Source organism: Raphanus sativus, chromosome 4 (assembly GCF_000801105.2).
Source record: "Raphanus sativus cultivar WK10039 chromosome 4, ASM80110v3, whole genome shotgun sequence".
Classification (NCBI taxonomy): domain Eukaryota; kingdom Viridiplantae; phylum Streptophyta; class Magnoliopsida; order Brassicales; family Brassicaceae; genus Raphanus; species Raphanus sativus.
In genome coordinates, this window is record NC_079514.1 from 31940860 (window position 1) to 31966084 (window position 25225).

Below are 25225 nucleotides of genomic sequence, written 5' to 3' on the forward strand. Positions count from 1 at the left end.
ATGAATCTGCCTCTGAAATTTCTAAGTAATTACAAAAATTGCATGTATCTTTTCTCCAGCATTATTTGTAATCAATCAAAAGTCATTATTTTGCAATTACATTAAAGAGCATTTAAATAATTTATTTCTTAACTTTTTTGAAAATTTTGTTTCCTAAATGTTTGCACCATATTTTTCCAAAAAATATTTCACATTATTAATTATTTGAAAGCATTTATTAAATGAAACCTCAAAATAAAATCAAATTGAAATAACAAATGATTAAATCAACAAAATCATAATACGGGTCTGAATTATCTCAACTCCTTAAAAAATAGTTTCATTTAAAATAAAAACTAAATCATATAAACTAAATTTAATAAACTTATAGATTATATTTTCAACGCACAAATGAATTTTTCAATACAAGAGTGTTGAAGATATAAAATATTTTATTTAAATTAAAAAGTCAGTGTAAAATAAGTTTAACTTCGGTTTAAATAAATAAAATCATATTACGGGTTAGAATTATTATTGAGTCTTCTAAAATTTAGTTATATTGAAAATAACAAAAATAAGTCATATAAGTAAATTTAAGATAAATTTCATAAAAAAATTAAAATATATAATTTATCAAAAATCATAATTTTTATTACGTAAAATAATTTCCAACAAAAAATATACCCGCCCTTTTTAAGGGCGGGTCAAAATCTAGTTAGCTTTTACGGAAACTTACCTTATTGTTCACACTATACAATCCATCCATAAGTAAACAAATTTTGCATTCAAGATCTTGATCCCATATCACTTTAGAAATACGTAACATTTTCAAAAAGCGCCAGTTGGAAACATTTTCAATTTGATTTTCTGGTGTAAATTAGGGAAAATAAGTTATTGCTTACCGAAGAATAATGGTCAAAGTTGACGGTTCATTGAACACTCATCTTGGTTTATTAGTTGGGTTGGTTCACTTATAATAAATAGAAGACTGGGTTGCTTCGATAAGAGATCATGCATTGGGTTTAATATTATACCGGGTTAGGCTATTATTTAGGTCAATTCTAAAAAGCAGGTTAGACTATTATTTGCGATTAAATATCTTATGATAAAAAAACAAAAATCAATTCAATTCATGCAAAAGCAAAAAAAAAACAAATATTTTCATGATTTTTAAATGTTTAAGCCAATTTATGTTGAGTAGGAATATACATAATCGTTGACTATACCATTGTAATCAGAAGCAACAAATAAATAATATTAGCTTTCGAGATATGATTAATAAACAGATAATTAGTGTACAAAATTATATATTATTTTGGTAAAAAATGAAATAAAAATATATATTATAGAAAAATAAAAATATTCTTAAACCAACCTAGACACCTAACATGACTTTTTATGGGATCATATGTCGTGGATCAGTAGTTTAACTAATTTTAATATATAAGATTATATACATCAATATGAAAAATACAAGAAAAAATCCTGTTTAAAATATAGTAAAGTTTTAATATCTATTTTTCGTTATTTCATTAGTTTCACGTAAAATATAACAAACTAATTTAACCAAATTTTGCAACAAGTTGGTGTTACGGATATAATAAAAAAAAATATAAAATTAATAAGTGTTTAAATATTTAACAAAACATTAAATTATTTTTTAAATATGAAAATAATAATTAAAATCAAATTAGATTATATATCGGTCACCTATAAATTCATTTGGTAGCCTCAGGTTTTAGTATTTTGCGAGTTCTATCAGATTTTAAATTATATATATTTTAAAAAAATCAGATTGGATTATATATCGGATCACCGAATTCACCAACTCAATCATGGATCTAAATCGGATTTGAAAATGCCGATTAAATGCAACTTTTAAAAATAGAAAAAAAATCTTACAATAACAAACTGTTCTTTCTAACGTTGTTAATATTTTTCATCATAAAATACTCCGCGCTTTCAAAGCGCGGATCAAAATCTAGTATATCTTATAATAGAATTGCGAATGGTAAGTTTTGTGAATAATGAATAAGTTATGATCACAGAAAGATGAAATGAAACCATACAAAGAATGGTCGGTGGAGGACAAGGCTGATTAACAGACATGCATTAATAGACATGCTATGCAATGGATGCACAAGCGGCAGTTAAAATCAGGTGGCAGAGGAAAGCAACGGAAACTTATTTACACCCACACCCACCCCTAAAAGCATTTTTACAACATTTTTAATCAGCATTTTTACAGTTGAAATGTTGTAAAAGTGTGGGTGTAAATCAGTTTCCGGTTGCTTTTCAAGTCTAAATGATCATTCAGAATCATCTCAAATTATCTCGGCACTTTCTAATGAACTAGATTGACTTGATCCTTGTTTAAAAGGCATGTAAGCAGCTTTTAACCAGGTACGGTTATAAGTTATAACATAATAGAACTTCTTTTATATGTTCGTTCACCGAATTTTAATTTCAATACGGAAACTTTTCCTAAACGTCAAATCAAAATCTTACTTTTATCCATTACGCCAGTTTCAGATTCAACATGACCGAGACAAGGTGGTTGTTTTTTTCACAACCCCTTCGTACCAACCGGCTTAGTCTGAGTTAAGACTAAATGCAATGAGGACTTGGGTGTTATATTACTTTACTAGGTCAACACCCGCCCTACACTGCGAGGTTTTTTCTTTTATGTTAATTTTTTTTAAAATGTGTTTAGTTGGATAACTATCATTTGTTTAAATTTAATGTTATTAACATTTTTTCAGTGAAAATTGTTATGAGTCGATTTCAGTAGAGATTTTTTTTTGTATTTCGAACTTTTAGTAATTTTTTAATTTTTCAATTTTTTATTTGAAATTTTTTTATATGTTTGTAAATTTGTTGTTCTTTGCGTAAGGAGTATTTTTTTTAATATATATATATATATATTTCTTTTATGCATGATATTAAAGTTTTTTTAGTAAGCAGTTGGAAAGCTTCTTGTTTATCGAATTTCATGAGCTGCTCTTTTTTTTTTTTTGACTAATTGTCTCTTCTTCTTTTCTTCTTTCGTCCTTTTGTATCCTTCCACTGCTTCCAGGTATGTCTCCTTGTTCTTTTTTTGCCACCTGTTTAATATCACACCTCAGTTCCTTCACTATCAAATTTTTATATAGCTGTGAATACAAGTATACATAAAAAAAACAGACCTTTTCGTATGGTGCTTTTTGTTTATCCGTTGCGGCCTATAAAAACAGACCTTTTTAAGTTCAACATTTCAAAATAGTAGATCTATAGAACGGCTTAAAGTACTTGAGATTTACTTCCACAACGTTCTTGTTAACGAAAAGCAACTCTCCTCTCCCAACACCTAATGTTTCAAAACTAAAATTTGATTTGTGATGTCGACTAATTCCAGGTGTGAACTCTATGTTACATATCAACAGGATCACTAATTCCAGGTGTCCCTACGTCGCTGATAAGTGCGACAATCTCTCCCTATTTCAATCAGTTAAAGACAGCTTGTTCTCTTTGTGCCTCGTTGAACTTGTGATAACTGCTCTGAAAACCTAAACCTCATAAATTTAAAACATCACATGATATTAAAAAAAAAAAGACAAACAATTGCAAAAGCAAGACTTTGCATAAAGAGAAAACTTACAAGCTGAGCTTTGAGGCTTAAAGCATGTCAAAAATAATGTGGCCTTTATAGCTGCACTTAAAGTTGCCAAAACAATTATCTAAAAAAAGAGTTTAAGCGTTGCTAAAACAAGAGGAACGAAGAACACTAACTTCTCCTGTGTAGCCATTTGAACTACAATTAGTTCTAAACATGTAGCCTATATGTTTTATTTTTCTATATGTAGCCTAAAGCCATTGCTTTGCCTGCTTTAATGCAGGAACGGGCCTGGATATTGTAGTATTGAAGCAACTTCCCAGAGTGTCTTGTATCCTCAGAGAGTATCACATCAGCACATCACGGATAGCACTATCATTGGCACAAACACACATTACAACTGAGAATTGATTCTACTTCATTCAATGGTCCTTTAGAACATTTTTTTTTCTGTTTGTACCGTAAAGTGATATCTTCGAGGTTACCGATGGGAGTTCCAACGAGGTAAAGCCCAGGCTTGAGTGGACTATGCAAACACTACAAGAAAATAGATATTTAACGAGGGCCAATTTCCTCGTTAATTCCTCGTAAGAGGAAATGGATTTCGTCGTTTATCGTCCGTCGTAACACACATTTCGTCGCCATTTCTTCGTAAAGTAGCGAGTCAACCATTTCCTCGTAAAGACGAAGTAAAGATTTCGTCGTAAGTTCCTCGCCGCATTTCCTCGTAAAATCCTCGCGGACTTTCCTCGTAGAAACCATGTGATGCATTCGTCGTTAATTACACGTAATTTCCTTAAAAGAAATCCTCGTAAATTTGATGTAACTTCCTTGAAATATATTCCTCGTAAACTCCACGTAGATTCCTTGAAAAGCTTTCCTCGTAAATACCTCGTAAAATATTCCTCGTAAATTCCTAGGTTAGCTTTCGACGTAAATAACTCGTATAATGCAAATTTTCGAATTAATAAATAATATTCATAAATTTAATAATTATTAATTTAATTTAGTAAAAATATTTAAATATTTGTGGTTTATAAATAAATTTTAAATAAAATTCAAATGCAACAAAATATTTTATATATAAATAAGTTTTTGATTTTATAATACATAAACCGAAAAAAAAACTAAGGCTCGTTCATCGCCTCGTAGAATTCCTCGCTCCTCCTCGTAACATCCTCCTCGTCATGTGTGTCCGATGACTCGCCTAGAATGGGATTTTGTTGTTTCATGTTCCTCAACAAAGTTTCCCATTCCGGATTTGTGGCCACTATAACGTCGATGAAGGCCTCGAGTCCACTCACACGGAACCGCCGGCACCTGAAGAAGAACCTGACGGGTCTAACTGACTACCAGGCTCACCGAACATGTCTCTGTAGTGAGCAGTAAGCATGTTCTTGCGAACCTGCAAAAATATATTTTTTGAGTTTATGATTATCAATAATAAAAAGTCTATCATCAATAATTAAAAAATCTATCTAAGGAACATTAATTCCGTAAACCTATCTAAATTCCCTAATCTAACTACCTAATATACTAAACTAATTATGGGGAGCGAGTAAATTACCATTTCGAAGGAGAGAGGAATGGGAGAGGAGTTGAAGAGGAAATGGGGAGGAATTGGAGAGGAAGTTGAGACGAATGGAGAGTGTGAGATTTGGGTTGTATATATAACTTACGAAGGCATCGCAATTTCCTTGTAGCTTTACGAGGAATTAAAGAGGCCCGTCTTTTATTTCCTCGTAAAATCCTCGTAAACTTACGAGGAAATTGCGAGGCCCGTCCCAAACCCAACGACGAATAAGCGAGGCCCGTCTTTCTGGTCCTCGTAAATGCCTCGTAAATTACGAGTTTTTAACGAGGTAAATTTCTGAACCTCTAAAATCAGAAACCCCAAACCCCAAACCCTAAACCCCATATTTCTTATATTCTACTTCATATATTACAAACATATCTTCCGTTTAACCTCAATATCTTCTTAACATTTCAAAACTCAAAATTTAAAACCACAATTCTGTAACTTCTAATATCAATCTCTTCTTTCTAATATAAACTTATACAAAATCAAATTATTTATTTAAATTTTCTATTTTGCAACAAAAATATAATCTTTTGAAGATTTGAAAATATAATCTTCTTAACATTTCAAAACTCAAAATTTAAAACCACAATTCTTTAACTTCTAATATCAATCTCTTCTTTCTAATATAAACTTATACAAAATCAAATTATTTATTTTGCAACAAAAATATAATCTTTTGAAGATTTGATATATAACCTTTTGAAAATTATAAAATTATAAATTTATTAATAGGGTTTGGAGTTTGGGATTTAGACAAAATAGAAGAAAGATGGGGTTTGGGGTTTAGGGTTTAGGGGTTTAGACAAAATATCTCGTTAAAACTCGTAAACCCACGAGGAAATTATGAGGAAATAAAAAAACGGGCCTCGGTAATTCCACGTAAGCTTACGTGGCCTTTACGACGATTTCGTCTTACGTGGAATTAACGAGACTCGCATTTTTCTTTTTTTCGTCGTTATTTCCTTGTTAACTACGAGGAATTAACGAGGTATGCTTTCTAAACGCCTAAAATCTAAAACCCCAAACCACAAACACCATTTTTCTTATCTTCTACTCTTCATTCCAAACCTCAAACCTCAATATTGGTGAGTGTGAGGTTTGGGTTGTATATATAACTCACGAAGGCGTCGCAATTTCCTTGTAGCTTTACGAGGAATTAAAGAGGCCCGTCTTTTATTTCCTCGTAAAATCCTCGTAAACTTACGAGGAAATTGCGAGGCCCGTCCCAAATCCAACGACGAATAAGCGAGGTCCGTCTTTCTGGTCCTCGTAAATTATGAGTTTTTAACGAGGTAAATTTATAAACCTCTAAAATCAGAAACCCCAAACCCTAAACCCCATCTTTCTTATATTCTACTTCATATATTACAAACATATTTTCCTTTTAACCTCAATATCTTCTTAACATTTCAAAACTCAAAATTTAAAACCACAATTCTTTAACTTCTAATATCAATCTCTTCTTTCTAATATAAACTTATACAAAATCAAATTATTTATTTAAATTTTCTATTTTGCAACAAAAATATAATCTTTTGAAGATTTGAAAATATAATCTTCTTAACATTTCAAAACTCAAAATTTAAAACCACAATTCTTTAACTTCTAATATCAATCTCTTCTTTCTAATATAAACTTATACAAAATCAAATTAATTATTTTGCAACAAAAATATAATCTTTTGAAGATTTAAAAATATAATATTTTGAAAATTATAAAATTATTAATGGGGTTTAGAGTTTGGGATTTAGACAAAATAGAAGAAAAATGGGATTTGAGGTTTAGGGTTTAGGGGTTTAGACAAAATATCTCGTTAAAACCTCGTAAACCCACGAGGAAATTACGAGGAAATAAAAGACGGGCCTCAGTAATTCCACGTAAGCTTACGAGGCCTTTACGACGATTTCGTCTTACGTGGAATTAACGAGGCTCGCATTTTTTTTCGTCGTTATTTCCTTGTTAACTACGAGGAATTAACGAGGTATGCTTTCTAAACGCCTAAAATCTAAAACTCCAAACCACAAACACCATCTTTCTTATCTTCTACTCTTCATTCCAAACCTCAAACCTCAATATTGGTGTGTTTAAAATGATGTTGAAACTTCCATATTTATAAAAAAATTTCGAATCTGGTAGTTGAAGTTTTGCGAGGAATAGGTAGGTAGCAAAAAAAAAAATGTGCTTTAGTATCTATTCTATTAATTCTTCAGCATGACCAATTGATGGAAGGTTATGTCCAATAATTATCTTTTAATGATACCAAATTTTTAAAAAATAAATCATATATTTTCTAACTGCATCTACTTAATAAAAAACCACGATCTTCTTTCTAAACAGTTACTTTCTAAACAGTTGGATTTTATGGATTTTGCCTTTTCCAAAGGACCATGCTTGAAGCACAAAAATAAAATACATATCCCAACCATACGTGTCGTCATGGTCTGAGATTCGTAACCGTTGGCAAGCTGAGAAAATGACAGTCTCAAGCTTTCCGGTCGTCACGGTCTCAACTTCATCGCCGTTGTCAATCTGAGAGGATTTGGATCTCTTACTCTGTCTCTTTTTCAGTTGAAGCAATGGTGGCAGGCTGCCTGAAGCGTTGAGGTGCGGTGGAGGAGGAGGACTGTGGCTTAGATTTAGGTTTAGTAAACCTAATTAATTTATAAACCGATTTTGGTTTCATAAACCAAAATTATATTGGTAAAACAAACTTCAATATGTATTATAAAAATGTTTTGTTAATAATACAAAATTTTCTTTTTGTTTTTTGAAAATATATTTATTATTTATTAATGGGTTTAAATATAATTTATATTAAAATATTTGAAACTAATTTTTATTTTATATTACTCTATTCAAATTCGTCAATGATTACATCGATATTAAAACGTTTCAACTTAAAGTTTGTAATTATATTTAAAATATTTTTAGCAACAATACAATTGAACACCAGATTTTTTCAAGAATCATTATCACACTACAACTGCACAACAACATAACTTACATCTTAACCCAATAATTGAGATTTTTTCAATAAACATTAATTTATTCAAATTTTAAATATTTTATACAGACATTAAATTTATCAATTAAAAGTACATATGATGTTAAAGTTCCATAATGATAAATTCTAATTTTTTAGGAATGTCATATTTTTGTATATCGAGCTCCTTACATGGAACTTAAACTTCTATTTTAAAGGCTTATCTATATCGAACTCCTTATCATACTAATCTCAATTTCAAATTTTTATATATTTTTTGCAGCTATATTTATAGGTTCAAAGATGTGAGAGAAAAATTAAATATATCCTAGAGAAAAATTAAATATTCAGAGATATAATTGGTTACAACCTGGATTTTATAAAATTTATATTTCTTAAAAAATATAAAACAAAAAATATATTCATTCTTTTAAGAGCGAATCATAAATTTGAATCAACTATTTGAAAAAATTCATTTGCGGATGCAGTTATGAATATTTTATTCCGGATAGGTGCGGGTTGGTAGATTTTGGATTGCTGGTATCCGCCGATCCGAAAAATATTTAAAATAAAAACAAAAAGAAAAGTAAACACTTTTTTAAAAATATGGTAATTTAAAAAAAACAATTTTAAATTTTAAAAATCTATAATTTTTTATTATAAATATACTTTTTATAATTATTAAATTAAAAAAAAATATTTTAAAAAAAATTATAACCCGTGGATAACCGCAAAATAAAATAGAGCGGGTTCCAGTATAAATTATTTGTTTGCAGGTTGTGTGGATCATATTTTTTGACCAAAACAAAATTGAAATTTGCGGGTTAGCAGGTTCGACCAGCAACCCAGCCCTAACCAAACATATATCAGATCAATTTTTAAATTGCTATTATTTAATAAAATATATTTTGATTAAGATTTGTTCACAAAGAGAATACAAATATGAGAATTAAATTAAAACAAAAAATATACCCGCCCTTTAAAGGGCGGGTCAAAATCTAGTTCCTCGTTAAAATCACGTAAAACATTTCCTCGTAAAGAAGACGCTAATTTACGTTGTGTTTACGAGGAAACTCTATTTCCTCATTTCCTCGTAAAGATGATGCAAGCTTTACGTGGTTTTAACGAGGAAAGAGAATTTTCTCGTTAAAACCACGTAACTTTACGTTGTTTTAACGAGGAAATGTTTTCTTCGTTACTTTACGAGGAAATAACGACGTTTTATTCTTTCTTTGTAATTTCCTCGTAAAGTCGACTTAATTTTACGAAGATTTTATTTCCTCGTTAATTTTCCTCGCCAAAGTGTTGTTTTCTTGTAGTGAAAGACAATGATAAACACTAAAATCTTAACTGAAATTGATTAGAAAGAAGAAGAGATGAGAGTGGTTACGTGTTTTGAATCATCTTTAGGAATGGAGTCGGCGAATTCCGACGACGAGCACAAGGAGCGGTTCTGGAGATAATGGGCGAGCGGAAGATAACTGAAAGAGGGGCAAAGGCGGAGGCACGAATTGAAGAATAAGGAAGATGGAGAATCGCCATTCAGGTGTTAAAGTTTCTTCTCTTTCTCAAATGTTCTTTATGCTTTTCTTTGTAAAACCTCTGTGATAGATGGGAAGACGAAGAATAAAATCCCTAACCGAACCGTATCGAATCTGATTTAAGATTAAGATAGGCAAGACGAACACCGGATCTGGTCGGGAGTCCATTCTCGGCGTGTCCCTTCTTCCAGGGCAAACAGTATACCGGAGAGAGCACGGGAGGTAGGAGAGGAAGCAAAGAAGAGAAACGGAGGAAAGAGATAGATAGGAGCTCCGACAACTTCTCTTTCACGCAAACATTGAAACCTATCTATCACTTGGATTAATCGAAACCTAAACGGAGAAGACACAAAGTAAGTGACGTGGACAAACAAAATGTTCTAATTGGCATTTCAACTTTTTCAGTTAATGACATGTCAGTCACTCCGACATTTAAAAATTTGATGTGTCATGCTCTTGAAAACTTGTGCTATTATTATTGTGTTGATTATGCCAACTATTTCCACGAAACTTTCTTTCTTGCTTATTTCAGTCAGTCAACGTTTGTGTGTTAGTATGTAACACATATCTTCTTTGTTAATTATTCCTCTTTATCCAAAAAAAGCTCTGCGATCTCCCAGCAAAAAAAAAAAAAAACAATGGCTTCTTCTTCTTCTTTAACTCTTTTGGCTTCTCCTTCTTCCCCGCCTCGCAATTGGATACATCATGTTTTCCCAAGCTTCCATGGACCAGATGTACGCAAAACCATTCTCAGCCACATTGTCAAAGAGTTCAAGAGCAAAGGAATCGACATATTCATTGACAATGATATAGAGAGAAGTAAGTCCATCGGTCCTGAGCTCATAGAAGCTATTAAAGGATCAAGGATTGCTATTGTCTTGTTCTCGAAGAACTACTCCTCTTCGACATGGTGCCTGAACGAGCTTGTGGAGATCATCAATTGCAGAAAAGTCTTGGGTCAAACCGTGATTACACTTTTCTATGAAGCGGATCCAACTGATATAAAGAAGCAAACTGGTGATTTTGGGAAGGTCTTCGAAGAAACTTGTAAAGGAAAAACAGAGGAGGAGATCAGAAGATGGAAACATGCATTGACGGAAGTGGCCCAAATCGCAGGTTTCCATTCATCCTCAACAAAATGGTTCGTCCTCTTAATCTTTGTAACAATTTAACCTCTCTCCTGCACTTGTAAACAGCCATCCTTAATCGAATAAGTAGCCTCAATCATCTTTGATCTACAATTATTAATATGAGATAAATATCTGAATAGCAATATGTGCAATTTTTCTTGAGTATATAACATAACTATTAATCACACCCCAATGTCCAGGGAAACTGAAGCAGAGATGATTGAAGCTATTGTGACTGATGTTTCGAACAAGTTGAACCTTTCCTCACCATCCAGTGATTTCGACGGCATAGTTGGGATGGAATCTCAGATGACCAAAATGAGACGATTGTTACCGCTTGATTCTGATGAATCGGTGAGGAAAATAGGGATCTTGGGTCAGTCTGGGATTGGTAAGACCACCCTTGCTAGATATATATTCAACCAATACTCCCAAGATTTCCAAACAAGTGTCTTTATAAATAATATCAGAAGAAACTATGACATACCAGCTTATTCCGACAAGCACAGTGTGAAGTTGTATTTGCAGGAGAAGCTTATGTCTCAAGTAACCGATGATAAGGATATCAAGGTTCCGCATTTGGGAGTCATCAAAGATAGGTTGAAAGACAAGAAAGTTCTTCTTGTCCTTGATGATGTGGATCAGTCAGTACAAGTGGAAGCCATGGCAAACGAAACTTGTGTTGGTCCCGGGAGTTTGATTATTATCACCACACAAGATCAAAGGGTCTTAAAAGCAAGTGGGATCGACCATATACACAAGGTGGATTTACCATCAGATGATGAAGCTCTTCAAATCTTCTGCATCAATGCTTTTTGTCAGAATTACCCAAAGGATGGTTTCGAGGAGCTTGCCTGGAAAGTTATGGATCTTGTAGATTATCTTCCGTTGGGGTTAGAGGTTATGGGATCCTATTTTCGGGGAATGTCTGAGCAAGAATGGACAGAGGCACTACCAAACTTAAGGGCTCACCTTGTTCGTAATGGAGAAATTGCAAACATATTAAAGTTTAGTTATGATGCCTTATGTGATGAAGATAAAAGATTATTTCTTCATATAGCCTGTTTTTTTGATGGGGAACTAGTTGAAATGGTGGAAAGCTGTCTAGAAGAATCGTTTTTGGATGTGAGACAAGGGCTTCAAGTCTTATCTCAAAAATCTCTCATATCTACTGAACACAGAACCATAAAAATGCCTAAGTTGCTAATCCAACTGGGAAGAGAAATTGTGCGACAAGAATATCCAAGTGAACCTGGAAAACGGCAGTTTTTGAATGATGCAAAGGATATTGAAGCCGTACTTGGTGATGATAACGCTGTAAGTTCAGATATTGGTGTTTACATTGCAGTGCTCTCTACAAATGTGTGATTATTTTAATAATTAACCATCCCCAATTTATGTTTTTATTGGTTTGTTTTACAGGGTAATAGCAGTGTCATAGGAATATATTTCGATCACAATAAAAAAATAACATCATCGACATGTGAAAGAGCTTTTGAAAGATTTTCTAATCTTCAATTCTTAAAAATTGTTGGCAAAGGCATTAATCCGCGAAGTATGAACTACATGTCCGGAAAGTTTAGAGTACTAAAATGGTCGCAGTTCAAGATGACATGTTTTTCTTTAAGTTTTAATCCAGAGTTCCTGATCGAACTAGACATGAGTTATAGCGGTCTTACGAAATTGTGGAAAGGAAATAAAGTAAGTAATATTTTATTTTTGAAAATAACTGACCAAGCAAGGCTATATAACCAAATTTTCTTATGTGTATAATACTAATTGTGTCAATGTGTTGTTATTGTCTGCTTCCTTTATCTGTCATTACAGCCGCTTAACAGTCTCAAGCGGATGAATTTGAGTTCTTCAAAAAGATTGAAAAAGCTTCCTGATCTCTCATCTGCCATTGATCTATATTATTTGAGTGTTGGTTATTGCGAAAGTCTGGTGGAGCTCCCTTCCTCTATTGGGAGTGCAATTAATCTCATATTTTTAGATCTCAGTGGTTGTTCAAGTCTGGTGAAACTCCCTTCCTCTATTGGGAATGCAATCAATATCCAGAGATTGAATCTCAGTTATTGTTCGAGTCTGGTGGATCTCCCTGCTTCTATGAGAAATCTTGGTAGATTGTCGGAACTGGAATTAGAGGGATGCTCAAAGTTAGAGGTTAATCTGGCCAACATCAACTTGGAATCTCTCGATAATCTCAATCTGACAGGTTGCTTTTTGTTGAAAAGTTATACTGAGAGTTCAACAGACATTCAAGAGCCTGATTCATGGAGAGGGAGAATATCTCGTCTACCTCGAATAGTACTAAGGGGAATGAAGAAGCCGGTATCACTCCTACCGCTTGTGGTAGGAGAACATGTATCAGATTCACTTTTGTTGAGAAGTTATCATGAGAGTTCCACAGACATTCAAGAGCTAGTAGATCCATGGATCGGGAGAATATCTCGTCTAACGTTTCTTAATCTAAGTGGGATGAAGAAGCTGGTATCACTCCCACAGCTTTCGGAGATAGCAATGAAGATTATGGAACTGCAGACAATGAGAGCTTTGTTTGTATCTGTTATGTGACTACTAAGTTTCACTATACTTTGTGTGAGCAAAATAATAATTGAATATGATATGATTTATATATGCATACCATTTGGTTTAGTGTTCAATTCCAATAAAGATCAATCTGAGACAAATTTGAGAATAATTTTTTTCTTAACAGTTGGTTAGTATCTCAGCTCCTTGTTTGGTTATAAGAATGGTTATGCTCCAACTGCGCAGAGAGGCTTGCATCTTCCGTAACCATGGTCCACTTATCATCCCAAATTACCGGTTTTATGCTTCCAATGGTAAGCACCGGTTCTATGGTGAAGGTTTGATTCAACACCATGCGTCCAGCTACATTGTTCCCTGTTTGAAGAAGAGTCAAGTCATGCTGAAGTATCACCATGATAACCCTGTTCACCAACATAAGCATCCAAAGTATAGATTAAAAACGGATACAACACAAACTGAAAAACATGTTTTTGTTGATAACATATGAAAATACAACACAACTATTAAAATTATTATATGACCATAAATCTATTGTATCCCAATATAAAAACAGAAACTTAAGTTTAGTTTTGTAAATCCCAAATAAGTTTTTGTCTCTGTGTCTTTTCTTTTAGTTTTTACCAATTAATTTTTTCCAAATCACAAAAATCAAAAATCTAAATGTAGGCTGATAAAAAGATTGCGCCTAATAAATCTAACAGAGAAGCTAAAAAGTAAAACTAAATAATAATTTTGATTTACGTGATTTAAGTAATAAAAATCGTGAACATATAGACTATAGTAATGTGCTAAATTTTTATTTTTTCAGAGACAAATTTCAATGGAAAAATATTGTAAAGAATAGTTTGTGAAAGCGAATACGTGTAAGTTTTTAATTGACTGTTATTTTTTTTGTTGAAAAAATTGTTTGAAAAAGTAATAAATGAAGTAGTAGTGAAAATATTTCAAATTATAAATTTTTTCAGAATAAATTTGTAAAATATTTTTTAGTTATGAAATTTTTAGTTAGCTATTAAGGGATTTGTGCCCCCCAATTAATAATTGTTCTAGATCAGCCACTGCAACTGGCTGTCTCTCAAAACAGAAAAACAAAACTGATGAGATGTGCAGTAAGAGTGTCACAACAATAAAAAAGAATAAGACCAACACACTACCTTAACCAAAGTCCCAGCGTACTCACGAACTCTAGCTGCAAGACTCCCAGAAGCTCTCATGCTCTCTATACCTTTCTTGTCATGAATCTGGAGTCCACTTGAGATTGCAGGGACTGTAAAAGCCTCAACATAAGGAGGCTTGGTTATATGAGCAGGGACAGGGCGGCGAGGAGATACGTTTACTGGTTTAAGACGTTTTCTCTTGCCATCAATGACTTCACCTTTGTCTCCTTAAACAAGCAGCAATAAACAGAGGGAGAAAGTTGTTATTATTACACAATCTATGGAAAACAGAGTGAGTCCACATAAGACTGTGTAACCTTTCAGTACATTGTAAGAAAGTAACAAAACAGAGTGAGTCCAAATATGATATGATGAATACCTTGTACTATTAAACAGAAGATTGGTCAGTCCGAAAAAGGTTCTTGATAGTTGCATTGAAACATGCCTTCTTCCTGTAAACAATCATCACTAGAATCAATATATCAATCTGGGAACTCGAAAGTTTTAATCTTTTTTTTGTTAATGTGTGCTTTGCTAACAGAGTATGAAAACAGAGGAGAACCTGAGCAGTACCGGCTCTAGGGGTGGCAAACATGGCACTGAACCTAAGTCGATGCGAAGGAGATGGAGAAGAGGTTTTGTTGATCGGATAGCGTTTTTGCCAAGAAAGAAAGAGAATACTCTTGGCTGCAGAGATGGAGAAGAGGTTTTGTTGATCGGATAGCGTTTTTGCCTAGAAAAAAAGAGAATACTCTTGGCTGCAGAGACTTAGCGGTGGTGGCCATTTGTGTCTTGTCAGCAGAGCTTTGGCTATCAGGTTCGCTTTCGCGCTTACACTCTCTGTTCTATTGGTGGTGGGAGAAGAAAAAATTGGCAAATTGGGCAAATCGCAAGTTTGAAATTAGGGAATTGGGCGACCTCAAGTTTAAATTAGCCAATTGGGCAACTTTTTGCATTTGCCCATGTAAACTTATGTCTAAATATCCTTTGGGACCTTTGTCAGATTCATTATTTACATCTTTGCCATTTCAATTAAAATATATCTAAAATAAAATTTATCACATCACCTCTCTCATTCTTTAATTTGTCACACCACCTCTCTCATTCTTTTTCTCTTTCCTTCTTTTTCTCTCTTCTTCTTTTCCACACCACCAACCATCATCTACGAAAATCATCTCCCTCTCCTTCTTTTCCTCTCATCTTCTTTTTCTCTCTCATTCTTTTCTACACCACCACCTTTACAGTTAAATTAACTGAAGAAGAAAAATCATTTTTTTTAACTCAAGAATAAGAAACCATTACGCTCATGTACACTCCAAGCCCCTGTTTATGAAATTTATACATATGACACCTAAATGTAATATTTATACACTAAAAATGATTAAAATGAATGCTTAATATCATACAAAAATACTATATATCATTTATTAATCATTAAAAGTATAAATACTAAAAATGTTTATTAAAATTTAAAAATTGATTTCTTAAAAGTAATCTAATGGAAAAAATTATCTAGGTTAGATTTCGATTTTATTGAAATTTATTGTAAGTGTATTACATATTACATTCTCTTAATTGTTTGGTTTTTAAAAAAAATATTTCATTATCTTTTAATTGTTTAAATTATATTTCATTATCTTTTAATAATTTAGTTTTTAAAAAATCTTTGAATAATACAAGATAATATAATATCTATTTTCTATTAAAACATCTTATATCCATCTAAAATTCTAGTTTTCATGGCTGTGATTTTATTGAGAAAAACTAAACAATTAATATAAAATGTCTTTTTTCTATTGAAAAATTATCTAGATTTTATTTCGATTTTATTGATTTTTTGTAACTGTATTATATATTTCATAATAAAAATATGATGTATTTTTTTTAAAGAAATCTTTCATTATATTTCATTTTAGATGTCTTTAATGTCAATTATTTATTGTTTAATCTTTAATTGTTTAGTTTTTTAATTGTTTAGCTTTTTATTATAAAAAATATTTAATTGTTTAGTTTTTTTATTATAAGATGTACTTCACTTATTTATTTCAACATTTCATTTCTAAACAATCTTAAATTTTATATGAAAATTATGTTGTCTAAATGAATGTGCTTCACATATATGAAAACACAATTAAACTAATATGTTAATTTATTTTATTGAATTTAATGAAAATATTTTGGTATATCAGCTTTTACAAATGAAATGTTGTTATAAATTATTTCATTGTTTTTACCACCTTTTAGTTAATTAGATCATCTATAATGAGATTGACAAAATTTTAGATTATAATACCAATAGGTTATTAGCAAAATATTTAAATTTTATATAGAGTAAAATGTGAGTTCTAAATAATTAACGTATAATTGTTTTGGAGAGCACTGTGCTCTCGTTGTATTCGTAGATGTATTTAAATTTTATACTTAATATGTATTTAAACTCTCCAATGCAATAAGGGATATAAACAAAAGGTATTCATAGATGTTATGTATTCGTACACCGATGTATTCGTATACCTTAAATATATGTATACTTATGTATACATATACTTGTGTATTCGTACACCTTAAGTATTCGATGGGTTATGTTGGTATTCGTATATTTTATGTATTTGTACACCTTATGTATACTTATGTATATGTACACCTTATGTATTTGTACATCTTAAGTATTAGATGGGTTATGTTGATATTCGTACACCTTATGTATTCGTACACCTTCTGTATACCTTAGGTATTCGTACACCTTAGGTATTTGTACACCTAAGGTATTCGTACACCTTATGTATACTTATGTATACGTACACCTTATATATTCGTACACCTTAGATATTCGTACATCTTATGTATACGTATACTTATTTCTTGAGTTATAGTGAATTAGATTGTATTAAACGTTAGGCATAGGGTTCAGGATTTATCCAAGGGTTCCAGATTGTTTTGGATTCTGGATTTACCCAATGGTTCTGGATTTACCCAAGGGTTCCGGATTTAAGATTCAAGGTTTAGAGTTTAGGATTTTAGGTTTAGTGTTTTGTTGATGATTTTTAATATTTAAGATAAATGTAGACAAATTTGTTCTTCCTACTATTTTGACAAAAAATGAAAGATCCATGTAGGTTTCCAAGTTTATTAAATTTACTCAGATTTATGAAAATTACCCATAAATTTATATAATTTTATGAATAATTTATCATTTATTTAGGTAAATTTCATAAATATGAAAGTTTCTTTTATGGGTCAAAATGTATAATTTATTCGGATTCTGAATTTACCCAAGGGTTCCGGATTTACCCAAGGGTTCCGGATTTAGGATTCATGGTTAAGAGTTTAGGAGTTTATGTTTAGTGTTTTGTTGATGATTTTAAATATTTAAGATAAGAAGTTTATGCGAGAGAATTTGGTCAAACTCAGGTTGAGTCTTAACTTCTTAAAACATAAAAATCACTAGATACTTGACATGGAGGCACCAAATTATCCTATATTTTTTGGACTTAATCTTGGTGTATCCCTAGAGTAACCTTAAGGTTCACCAACCAATAGAAATCACTCATTTCACAATTGATATCTTTTAAAAAAGTAAACAAAATATTGTCGAGTTATATTACATTTTTAAAATAAAAATATTAAAAAATAAAAATAATAATATATGCAAAAAAAGATTTTTAAAAAGATTTTAATTTCGTCAACAAAACACTAAACTCTAAACTCTAAATCCTAAACCCTTGGATAAATACTAAACCCTAAATTAAAAACATTAAACCATAATAGTATTTTTAAGATGAAATGTTTTAGTGTTTAGTGTTTTTGATTTAGAATTTAGGATTATCCAAGTGTTTATGATTTATCCAAGAGTTTAGGGTTTAGAATTTAGGGTTTAGGGGTTAGAGTTTAAAATTATCCAAGGGTTTAGGGTATACCCAAGGGTTTAGGGTTTAGGATTTAGGGTTTAGGGTTTAGAATTTAGGGTTTAGGGTTTAGAGTTTAAAATTATCCAAGGGTTTAGGGTATACCCAAGGGTTTAGGGTTTAGGATTTAGGGTTTAGGGTTTAGTGTTTTTTGACGATATTAAAAATAGTTTTCAAAAATTCATTTTTTGTAACGGATATTATTTTTATTTGTTTTTATTTTATTTATTTTAAAAACATAATATAACTTGACAATATTTTCTTTTCTTTTTTAAAAAATATTAATTATGAAATACTTGATTCCTATTGGTTGGGTGAACCTAAATGTTCACTCTAGGGGTGAACCTAAGGATAACTCTATTTTTTGGGGGTGAAATAGCACTATAGCGGAAATCTTTTTCAATAGATTATAAGCACGGCTCTACCTATGACTAATCAAGAACTTGGGATGATTGGAAATCTGCAGGTTGTACTCAATATGGGATTATATTGGTTCTAGCAAGTAGATATGATCCTTGAAAATTAAAGTTATTAGATCAGTTCATCGTGAAAGGTGTAGGGTTTTTCATTTTATTAACAAATTTGTCATTTTATTAACAATTTTTGTCATTTTATTAACATAAAAATTATAACGAATGCATTTTGCTGCCAGATCTCAATTTGTCATTTTATTTTTGGGAAAAAATGTAGCATTTCGTGAGTGTTTCTATTTTTGGCAAAAACAAAAAGTGTGAGATCAATTTTGACCAAAAAAATGTAAGATTCACGTAGGTTTCCAAATTTATTAAATTTACCCAACTATATTAAAATTAAATGTAGACAAATTTGTTTTCCTGCCATTTTGGCAAAAAATGAAGGATCTATGAAAGTTTCCAAGTTCATTAAATTTACTCAGATATCCATAAATTTACATAATTTTATGAATTATCATTTATTTGGGTAGATTTCATAAATATGAAAGTTTCTTTTATGAGTCAAAATGTATAATTTATTGGGTAACTTTCATAAATTTTAGAGTTTACATCGATTTTATATTAATTCGTATAGATTTATGTTGACTTTATATATGAAAAAATATGTATTATATTAAAAGTAGTTGCTCATATATGATTTTTAAATATTAAATATGATCCAAAAGTTTAATGAATAAAGAATGTTTATGGGGTCCACAAAAGTTAGTTGTTAAAAGTTAGTGGAAAAAAAATTATTTTTTATAGGCAAATTGGATTTTGGGTCCCACGAAATTACTTTTCCAGCTTGCCAAGTTTAATAGGCAAAAATGTTAAAAATGTCATAAATTTATTCTCTCTCTACTAGGTTGCCCAATTGCCTAATATAAACTTGAGGTGACCCATTTTCCTAATTCAAACTTAAAAGTTGCCTATTCCCCTAATTGACCCGTGGGAGAAAGCCATTGATAGTGGATGGGCCTACTCATTAGTTTAAAATATTTCAAAAGAAACAATTTTTTATTTAGTAAAAACTACTATCAGCCATCTTAAAATATAAAAATGACTGAAATCTATATCATTTCATATTTTGTAAAGGGCTAATTTGTGAACTAGCCATATTTAGAGAAGAAATTAAGTCAATGACATTGATTTTGACATAATATACAAACTAGCATTTAACACCTCTTTGTCCCGGTAATACCCCTAATAGTAATAAGTAACAAGTTACATATGGATAGAGTGGATGACGTCGATATATTTTTGTTCACCACGTACTTAGTTATAATAGATAGTAAAATGAATAAATAACATAGAAAACTCTTTAATAAAAAGTGTATTCCATATCAGCGAAATAGTATAGGATTCAAGATTCATTCACAACCACAAAATACTAAACCTAACCCCATTAAATATTAAACCATATCAACTAATCATTAAATCTTACATGGAATAAACTTTAATCCAATGTTAACCCTAATCTTCCATAAATTAAACTCAAATTTCTAAATTCTAGTAAGATGTATTACCATTCTACATGAGGCATATAGAATAGAAAACATGAAAATGTAGTTGAAATCTAGATATATCTTAACATATTTCTCAAATGTTGATATGGCTATGCCTTCATGGAAGGTGGTAATGCTTGTCCTAATGTCAACTCCAATCGTACATAAACTAAACCCTATTAACTAATCACTAAACCCTATTTGGAAATATAAACCCTAATTCAAGGTTAACCCCAATTTTATAAACTAAACACTAGCCACTAATCACTAAACCCTACATGGAAATGTAAACCCTAATCCAATGTCAACTCTAATCTTTTATAAACTAAATACCCAAATTTCAAAATATCGGTAAATGCATTTCAACTCTACACGAGCATATAGAATAGAAAAGATGACAAATGATATAGCACAAAATTCTATTCCATTTACGTTAAACATATTCTTCTTCTTTACAAAATCATATACACACTAATATAAACACATATATACACTGATAGAAAACTCATATCAATAGAACATGAAACAACAAAGAACATGATTGAACCTTCTTTTTGAATGAAATATAACATAGTAATAATACATTATATATTAATAAACATGGCAAATAAGAACATAGCCAAATTTGAAAAAAAATACAATCTATTCCATTTCACAGAATAGAACAGAAATACATTCATTGTTTATCTCCTTCGGAAACTTACGAATTTTCAAGTTTCGTCTTCGCTCAATAACAAATCTTGGATTAGGAAGATGGATGCACGGAGTCGCAACGCCGTCGGTCGGGGTGATGGTCCTCGTCCGTGTGATGTAGAGGCGAATTCGCTCGGGTGATGCTCCTGGCGCCTTGCTGTAACTGCAGCAGCGCACTGGTTATTTCAGAAAACAGAGAAAATCGGGATTTTGAGAGAAGTTCTCCGATCACAAAATATTTCCAGAATTCAGACGGTGGTGATGATGTGGATCTAATCTGTGAATGAGTTCTTGCCTTTAGTAAAAAGTTAAGAAGAGTTACAAAGGAAGAGGATGTGGATGTTGAAGTGTCACAGATTATTTAACATGAATAATTATTAACCTCTTTTATCTGCAGGTTTCACCGGTTAAGAGAAGGGACATTATAGTATTAATATGTATATATAACGGAGTGTATAGGTCTGTTAGGGAAAATAGTTAGTAAGTGAATTATGTTTTTTTCATGGTCATATGACCCAATTTCCCTTTTGTAAAATAGATTGAAAACATCGATTTTTCAAATAATTTTTCCTTTTTAGTAGTAGTATTGATTAAAAAATGTAGCCATAGCATTGTAACAAGCTACTGATTCAACAATGACTATTTTTTTTTTTTTTAAACATCGTCTCAAAGGTCAAAGATCACTAAGAATCTGTAATCAAACTCATGAACTAAGCCAAAAATTTGAGAAGGAAAAGATATTGGAAATGTGGTGGATCTTGTTTAGTGGTTTGATTTAGAATTCATTAATACTCTCTATACCTTTCTTTTGAATAAGCTTCGTTCTGAATTGCTTGGCCTGCATCTCAAGTAACACATTTTATTGCACTTTGTAAAATCTTCTCATCAATGGCGCCAAAGCTTGTGAGATACACAATCACATGCATACACAAACTCCATTTTAGCCTAATTAGCCGTTCAAGTTCTCAACTAAATGGTTGAACAAACAAAGCTAAATGCTTAGCAACTTCTGTACGGTCTATTTCATACCTTCTACTGCAAGAAACTAAAAAAACACATCTTACAAAGCAATAAAAAGCCCTAAGGATATATATTTTTGTAAAGACAAACAATTGTTGCTCCTCTACGGTTAGACCTCTTCAATGAAATCTCCAGAACTCATGGAACCGGTCCGGTTCGATTCAATCCTTTTTTCTCTAACCAATACGTCATTAGAGCCTTAACCATATCATTAGCATCAATATAGCAATCTGGGAACTCGAAAGTTTTAATCTTTTTTTTGTTGTTGTTGTTGTTACTGTGCTTAGCTAACTACAGTATGCAAACAGAGAAGAACCTAAGTCGACGCGAAAGAGGTGGAGTAGTGGCCGAGAAAGGAAGAGAACAGTCTTGGCTGGAGAGAGACTTAGCGGTGGCCACAAATTTGAAACACTTGAAACTTTAAACCAACTACAGAACATTAGTTGGGATATAATATATTGTTGAATCAGAGGCTGGTTATGACGAACAAGCAAGTGCCATTAAATGTGAGCATAATCTAGATGAAATACATTGCAACCTTATCAAAATTGAACTCTAATCATTATGAACATTGCAACCCATTTTTTCGCACCTTTTCTCTAACCAATACGTTATCAGAGCCTTAACCACTTGCCTGAACCTTCTCCTATACGTTGGAAGCTTAGATATGATCCGTACCATTCCCATCATTCTACAACACAAAGGAGTAAGACCCAAGTTTCAGAACAGAATAAAAGAATCCATAAGGCCACCATGACGGCTCATCTTTTCCATGTAAGAATCATTACCTTCTGCTGATTCCTTGAATTTGAGCCGCTCTAAGGTTTTCTTGAGGTGGGTTACCAAGATTGTCCCAGGCTTCCATCCTTTGTTCAGATTCATATTGGATATATAACGAATCTTTAGATTATATATTTACTAGGGGTTAGCCCGCCCTACGGGCGGGTGAATTTACACTAAACTATTTTATATTGAAATATTATTTTAATTTTATAACATATTTGAAAATTTACTTTTTATTAAAATGATAAATATAATTTGTCTATTATTATAAGATCATATTGCAAATTTTATTTAATTTTGTTGGTTTGAGTTGAAAAGATTACTAACATTTTTCTGAGAAAACAAATTATTAAAATTAAAATTAAGGAAAATGTAATGATTTGTATTTTTCTATTTGATTTCTATTTCAATTTGATATAGTTGAATAAACTTAAAATAAAAAAAAACTAATATATTTTTCCGAAAAGTAACAGATTTTAATATTATTACAATAACTAATTTTCTCACAATAATAAATTAATACTCCCACCTCCAAGCAAAATCAACTAAATAAAATGCAATGTGATAAAATTACAAAATTTATATATTTAAAGTAATTATAAATCATTTCAATAATATCATAAATAATAGTTAGTTTATGTTATGTAACAATTTTATAATATATATCTTTGTTTCAGTTTTATATTAAATTTTCAATTTATACTGAAATTTTCTTTAACTTTTAGTGTTTTATTAATTATGTTTTGTAAATTATTTTAGCAATTGCTGAACTTTTTTTATAAAGAATTATTTGTTGGAAATTTCGCTCATGCTGTTTGAAAATATTCTTTTTTATAAATTATAGATTAAAAATGTTATAAATAAAACTTGCGGTAATAGTTCAAACAGCCACAAACATATTGATGTTAACATAAAATACAGAGTTTTGCTTAAATATTATTGGAGAAGCAAATGAAGTGGGGATTTTGGTTTGGCAAGTGGGGCTATGCTGGCGTTCTTTTGTTCATTCTCATTAGGGTCAAGCATCGGACTGGTTGATGCAGAGCGAACTATTTCTGGAACAACAGATGAGGATGGCTGATGGTTGGCACTTGTATTCTCTCCCCCTTCTGCTACCACACCACTTGTTAGCTCTGCAACAATGTTATCAGAACCATCAGGGCCATTTGATGCTACTGGATTCTCTCCAGGCATATCATCAACATGAATCTGGGCATCTCCCTGGTGATATGGAAGTGATTCACATGAATATATAATTCAAAGAGATGTAGATTAAAACTCAGTATAAGGTACCAACATGCAGAACAAAGCTTGGGAGTAGTGCACGTTGTTGGTCAGTATTGATACATGATATAGTGAAGGTTTGGTGCTTAGATGTGTAACTAAACTCTCCTAACTTGAACCGGAAAGTGTAGGTTTTTCCCATAATATCAAAAATAAACTGGGAAGTTCGATGTCCACAAGAGCATTCACACATGCACTCAGTGATGGTTGAAAACTTAACTTAATCATTGAAATAATATTAATACTAAGATGTGTTTCATTGCTATAAACAAAAGAGCATTAGTTAGAGTAGAAAGCTTGAAAAGAAGGAATCTATACCAAAATATGCGCAGCTTTAGCTACTTGAATGCTTGTTAACTTTGCTATTTTCCATATCAAAGGCCACAAAAACAGTTTCATTCATCTGGTCTGATACAGACAGTTCCACACGATACATGTAGACAGGGTAGAGATACTGTATTTTAGAGTGAGAAAACATATGGAAGGGAGCTATACTATCAGGGATAGCAGAGCTTAAGTATTGCTACCTGAGGACACCCACAGTGTCTGGTTTTGCGAAGAGTAAACAAATTCGCCATAGATGTAGTTGATGCTTGATAGAGTGATTTTGTAATGGTGGGAATGTACATCGCAGGCGACGAACAGATTTATATGAAGCTCAATTCGGTTACCTTAGAGATGGTAATGTCGATTAAAAGCGAGAAAGTGGGAGGAGTGGTGAAAAATACATAAATTCTAGGCGATAACTGAAGCCTTTATGCAGAATAAAGTTTGAGGAGAGTACACGCTCCAGCTTGCACAAGGAAGACGAAGGAACCCCTAATAACAAATGGGCTGACTTTACAAATTGTAAAAAGAGTCCATTGCATAATCAGAGTAAAACAATTAGTCCCGTAGCCATCCATCGAGAACGCATAATCAGATAGTTTAAGAAGGAGTACACGTGTCAACAAATAGAACAGCCTACGCTGAGGTGGCTTAATACGAAGAGTTTCAAGTCAACTTTATTAGTATAGATTATATAGAACCGTAACCGGTTTCACCAAGTTCCATGACTTACCCATTAAAA

At 31.7% G+C, this 25225-nt stretch overlaps 3 protein-coding genes across 3 annotated transcripts; 1 reads left to right on the forward strand and 2 right to left on the reverse strand.

Moving 5' to 3' along the window:
• Positions 1-10230: 10230 nt before the first annotated feature.
• Positions 10231-13508, forward strand: LOC108854246 (probable disease resistance protein RPP1). The gene is made up of 4 exons (XM_018627771.2): positions 10231-10818; positions 11008-12124; positions 12230-12508; positions 12635-13508. The coding sequence occupies exons 1-4, from the start codon at positions 10316-10318 to the stop codon at positions 13379-13381; spliced, it is 2646 nt and encodes an 881-aa protein (XP_018483273.2). The 5' UTR covers positions 10231-10315; the 3' UTR covers positions 13382-13508.
• A 27-nt stretch (positions 13509-13535) lies between these two features.
• On the reverse strand, positions 13536-22954 carry LOC130511294 (methionine aminopeptidase 1D, chloroplastic/mitochondrial-like). Its single transcript, XM_057008214.1, has 6 exons — positions 22878-22954; positions 22682-22780; positions 15120-15247; positions 14901-14966; positions 14501-14741; positions 13536-13758 (listed from the first exon to the last, which is right to left on the reverse strand). Exons 1-6 carry the CDS (start codon positions 22952-22954, stop codon positions 13536-13538), a joined length of 834 nt encoding a protein of 277 aa, XP_056864194.1.
• A 753-nt stretch (positions 22955-23707) lies between these two features.
• Positions 23708-24960, reverse strand: LOC108853272 (uncharacterized). The gene is made up of 4 exons (XM_018626705.2): positions 24684-24960; positions 24475-24564; positions 24170-24313; positions 23708-24093 (listed from the first exon to the last, which is right to left on the reverse strand). The coding sequence occupies exons 2-4, from the start codon at positions 24553-24555 to the stop codon at positions 23809-23811; spliced, it is 510 nt and encodes a 169-aa protein (XP_018482207.2). The 5' UTR covers positions 24556-24564; positions 24684-24960; the 3' UTR covers positions 23708-23808.
• Between the last annotated feature and the right edge of the window lie 265 nt (positions 24961-25225).

Excerpts from the sequence above, each read along its gene's own strand:
- LOC130511294 (XM_057008214.1), bottom strand. The coding sequence starts at position 22,954 with ATGGAAGCCTGGGACAATCTTGGTAACCCACCTCAAGAAAACCTTAGA. Across the intron at positions 22,781-22,877 it reads ATTCAAGGAATCAGCAGAAG|AATGATGGGAATGGTACGGA; the intron begins GTAATGATTCTT and ends TTTGTGTTGTAG. Across the intron at positions 15,248-22,681 it reads ACGTATTGGTTAGAGAAAAG|GCAAAAACGCTATCCGATCA; the intron begins GTGCGAAAAAAT and ends CTTTTTTTCTAG.
- LOC108853272 (XM_018626705.2), bottom strand. The coding sequence starts at position 24,555 with ATGAAACTGTTTTTGTGGCCTTTGATATGGAAAATAGCAAAGTTAACA. Across the intron at positions 24,314-24,474 it reads CTAAAGCTGCGCATATTTTG|TTTATTTTTGATATTATGGG; the intron begins GTATAGATTCCT and ends CGAACTTCCCAG. Across the intron at positions 24,094-24,169 it reads TCCCAAGCTTTGTTCTGCAT|GGAGATGCCCAGATTCATGT; the intron begins GTTGGTACCTTA and ends CCATATCACCAG.
- LOC108854246 (XM_018627771.2), top strand. The coding sequence starts at position 10,316 with ATGGCTTCTTCTTCTTCTTTAACTCTTTTGGCTTCTCCTTCTTCCCCG. Across the intron at positions 10,819-11,007 it reads CATTCATCCTCAACAAAATG|GGAAACTGAAGCAGAGATGA; the intron begins GTTCGTCCTCTT and ends CCCAATGTCCAG. Across the intron at positions 12,125-12,229 it reads TACTTGGTGATGATAACGCT|GGTAATAGCAGTGTCATAGG; the intron begins GTAAGTTCAGAT and ends TTTGTTTTACAG.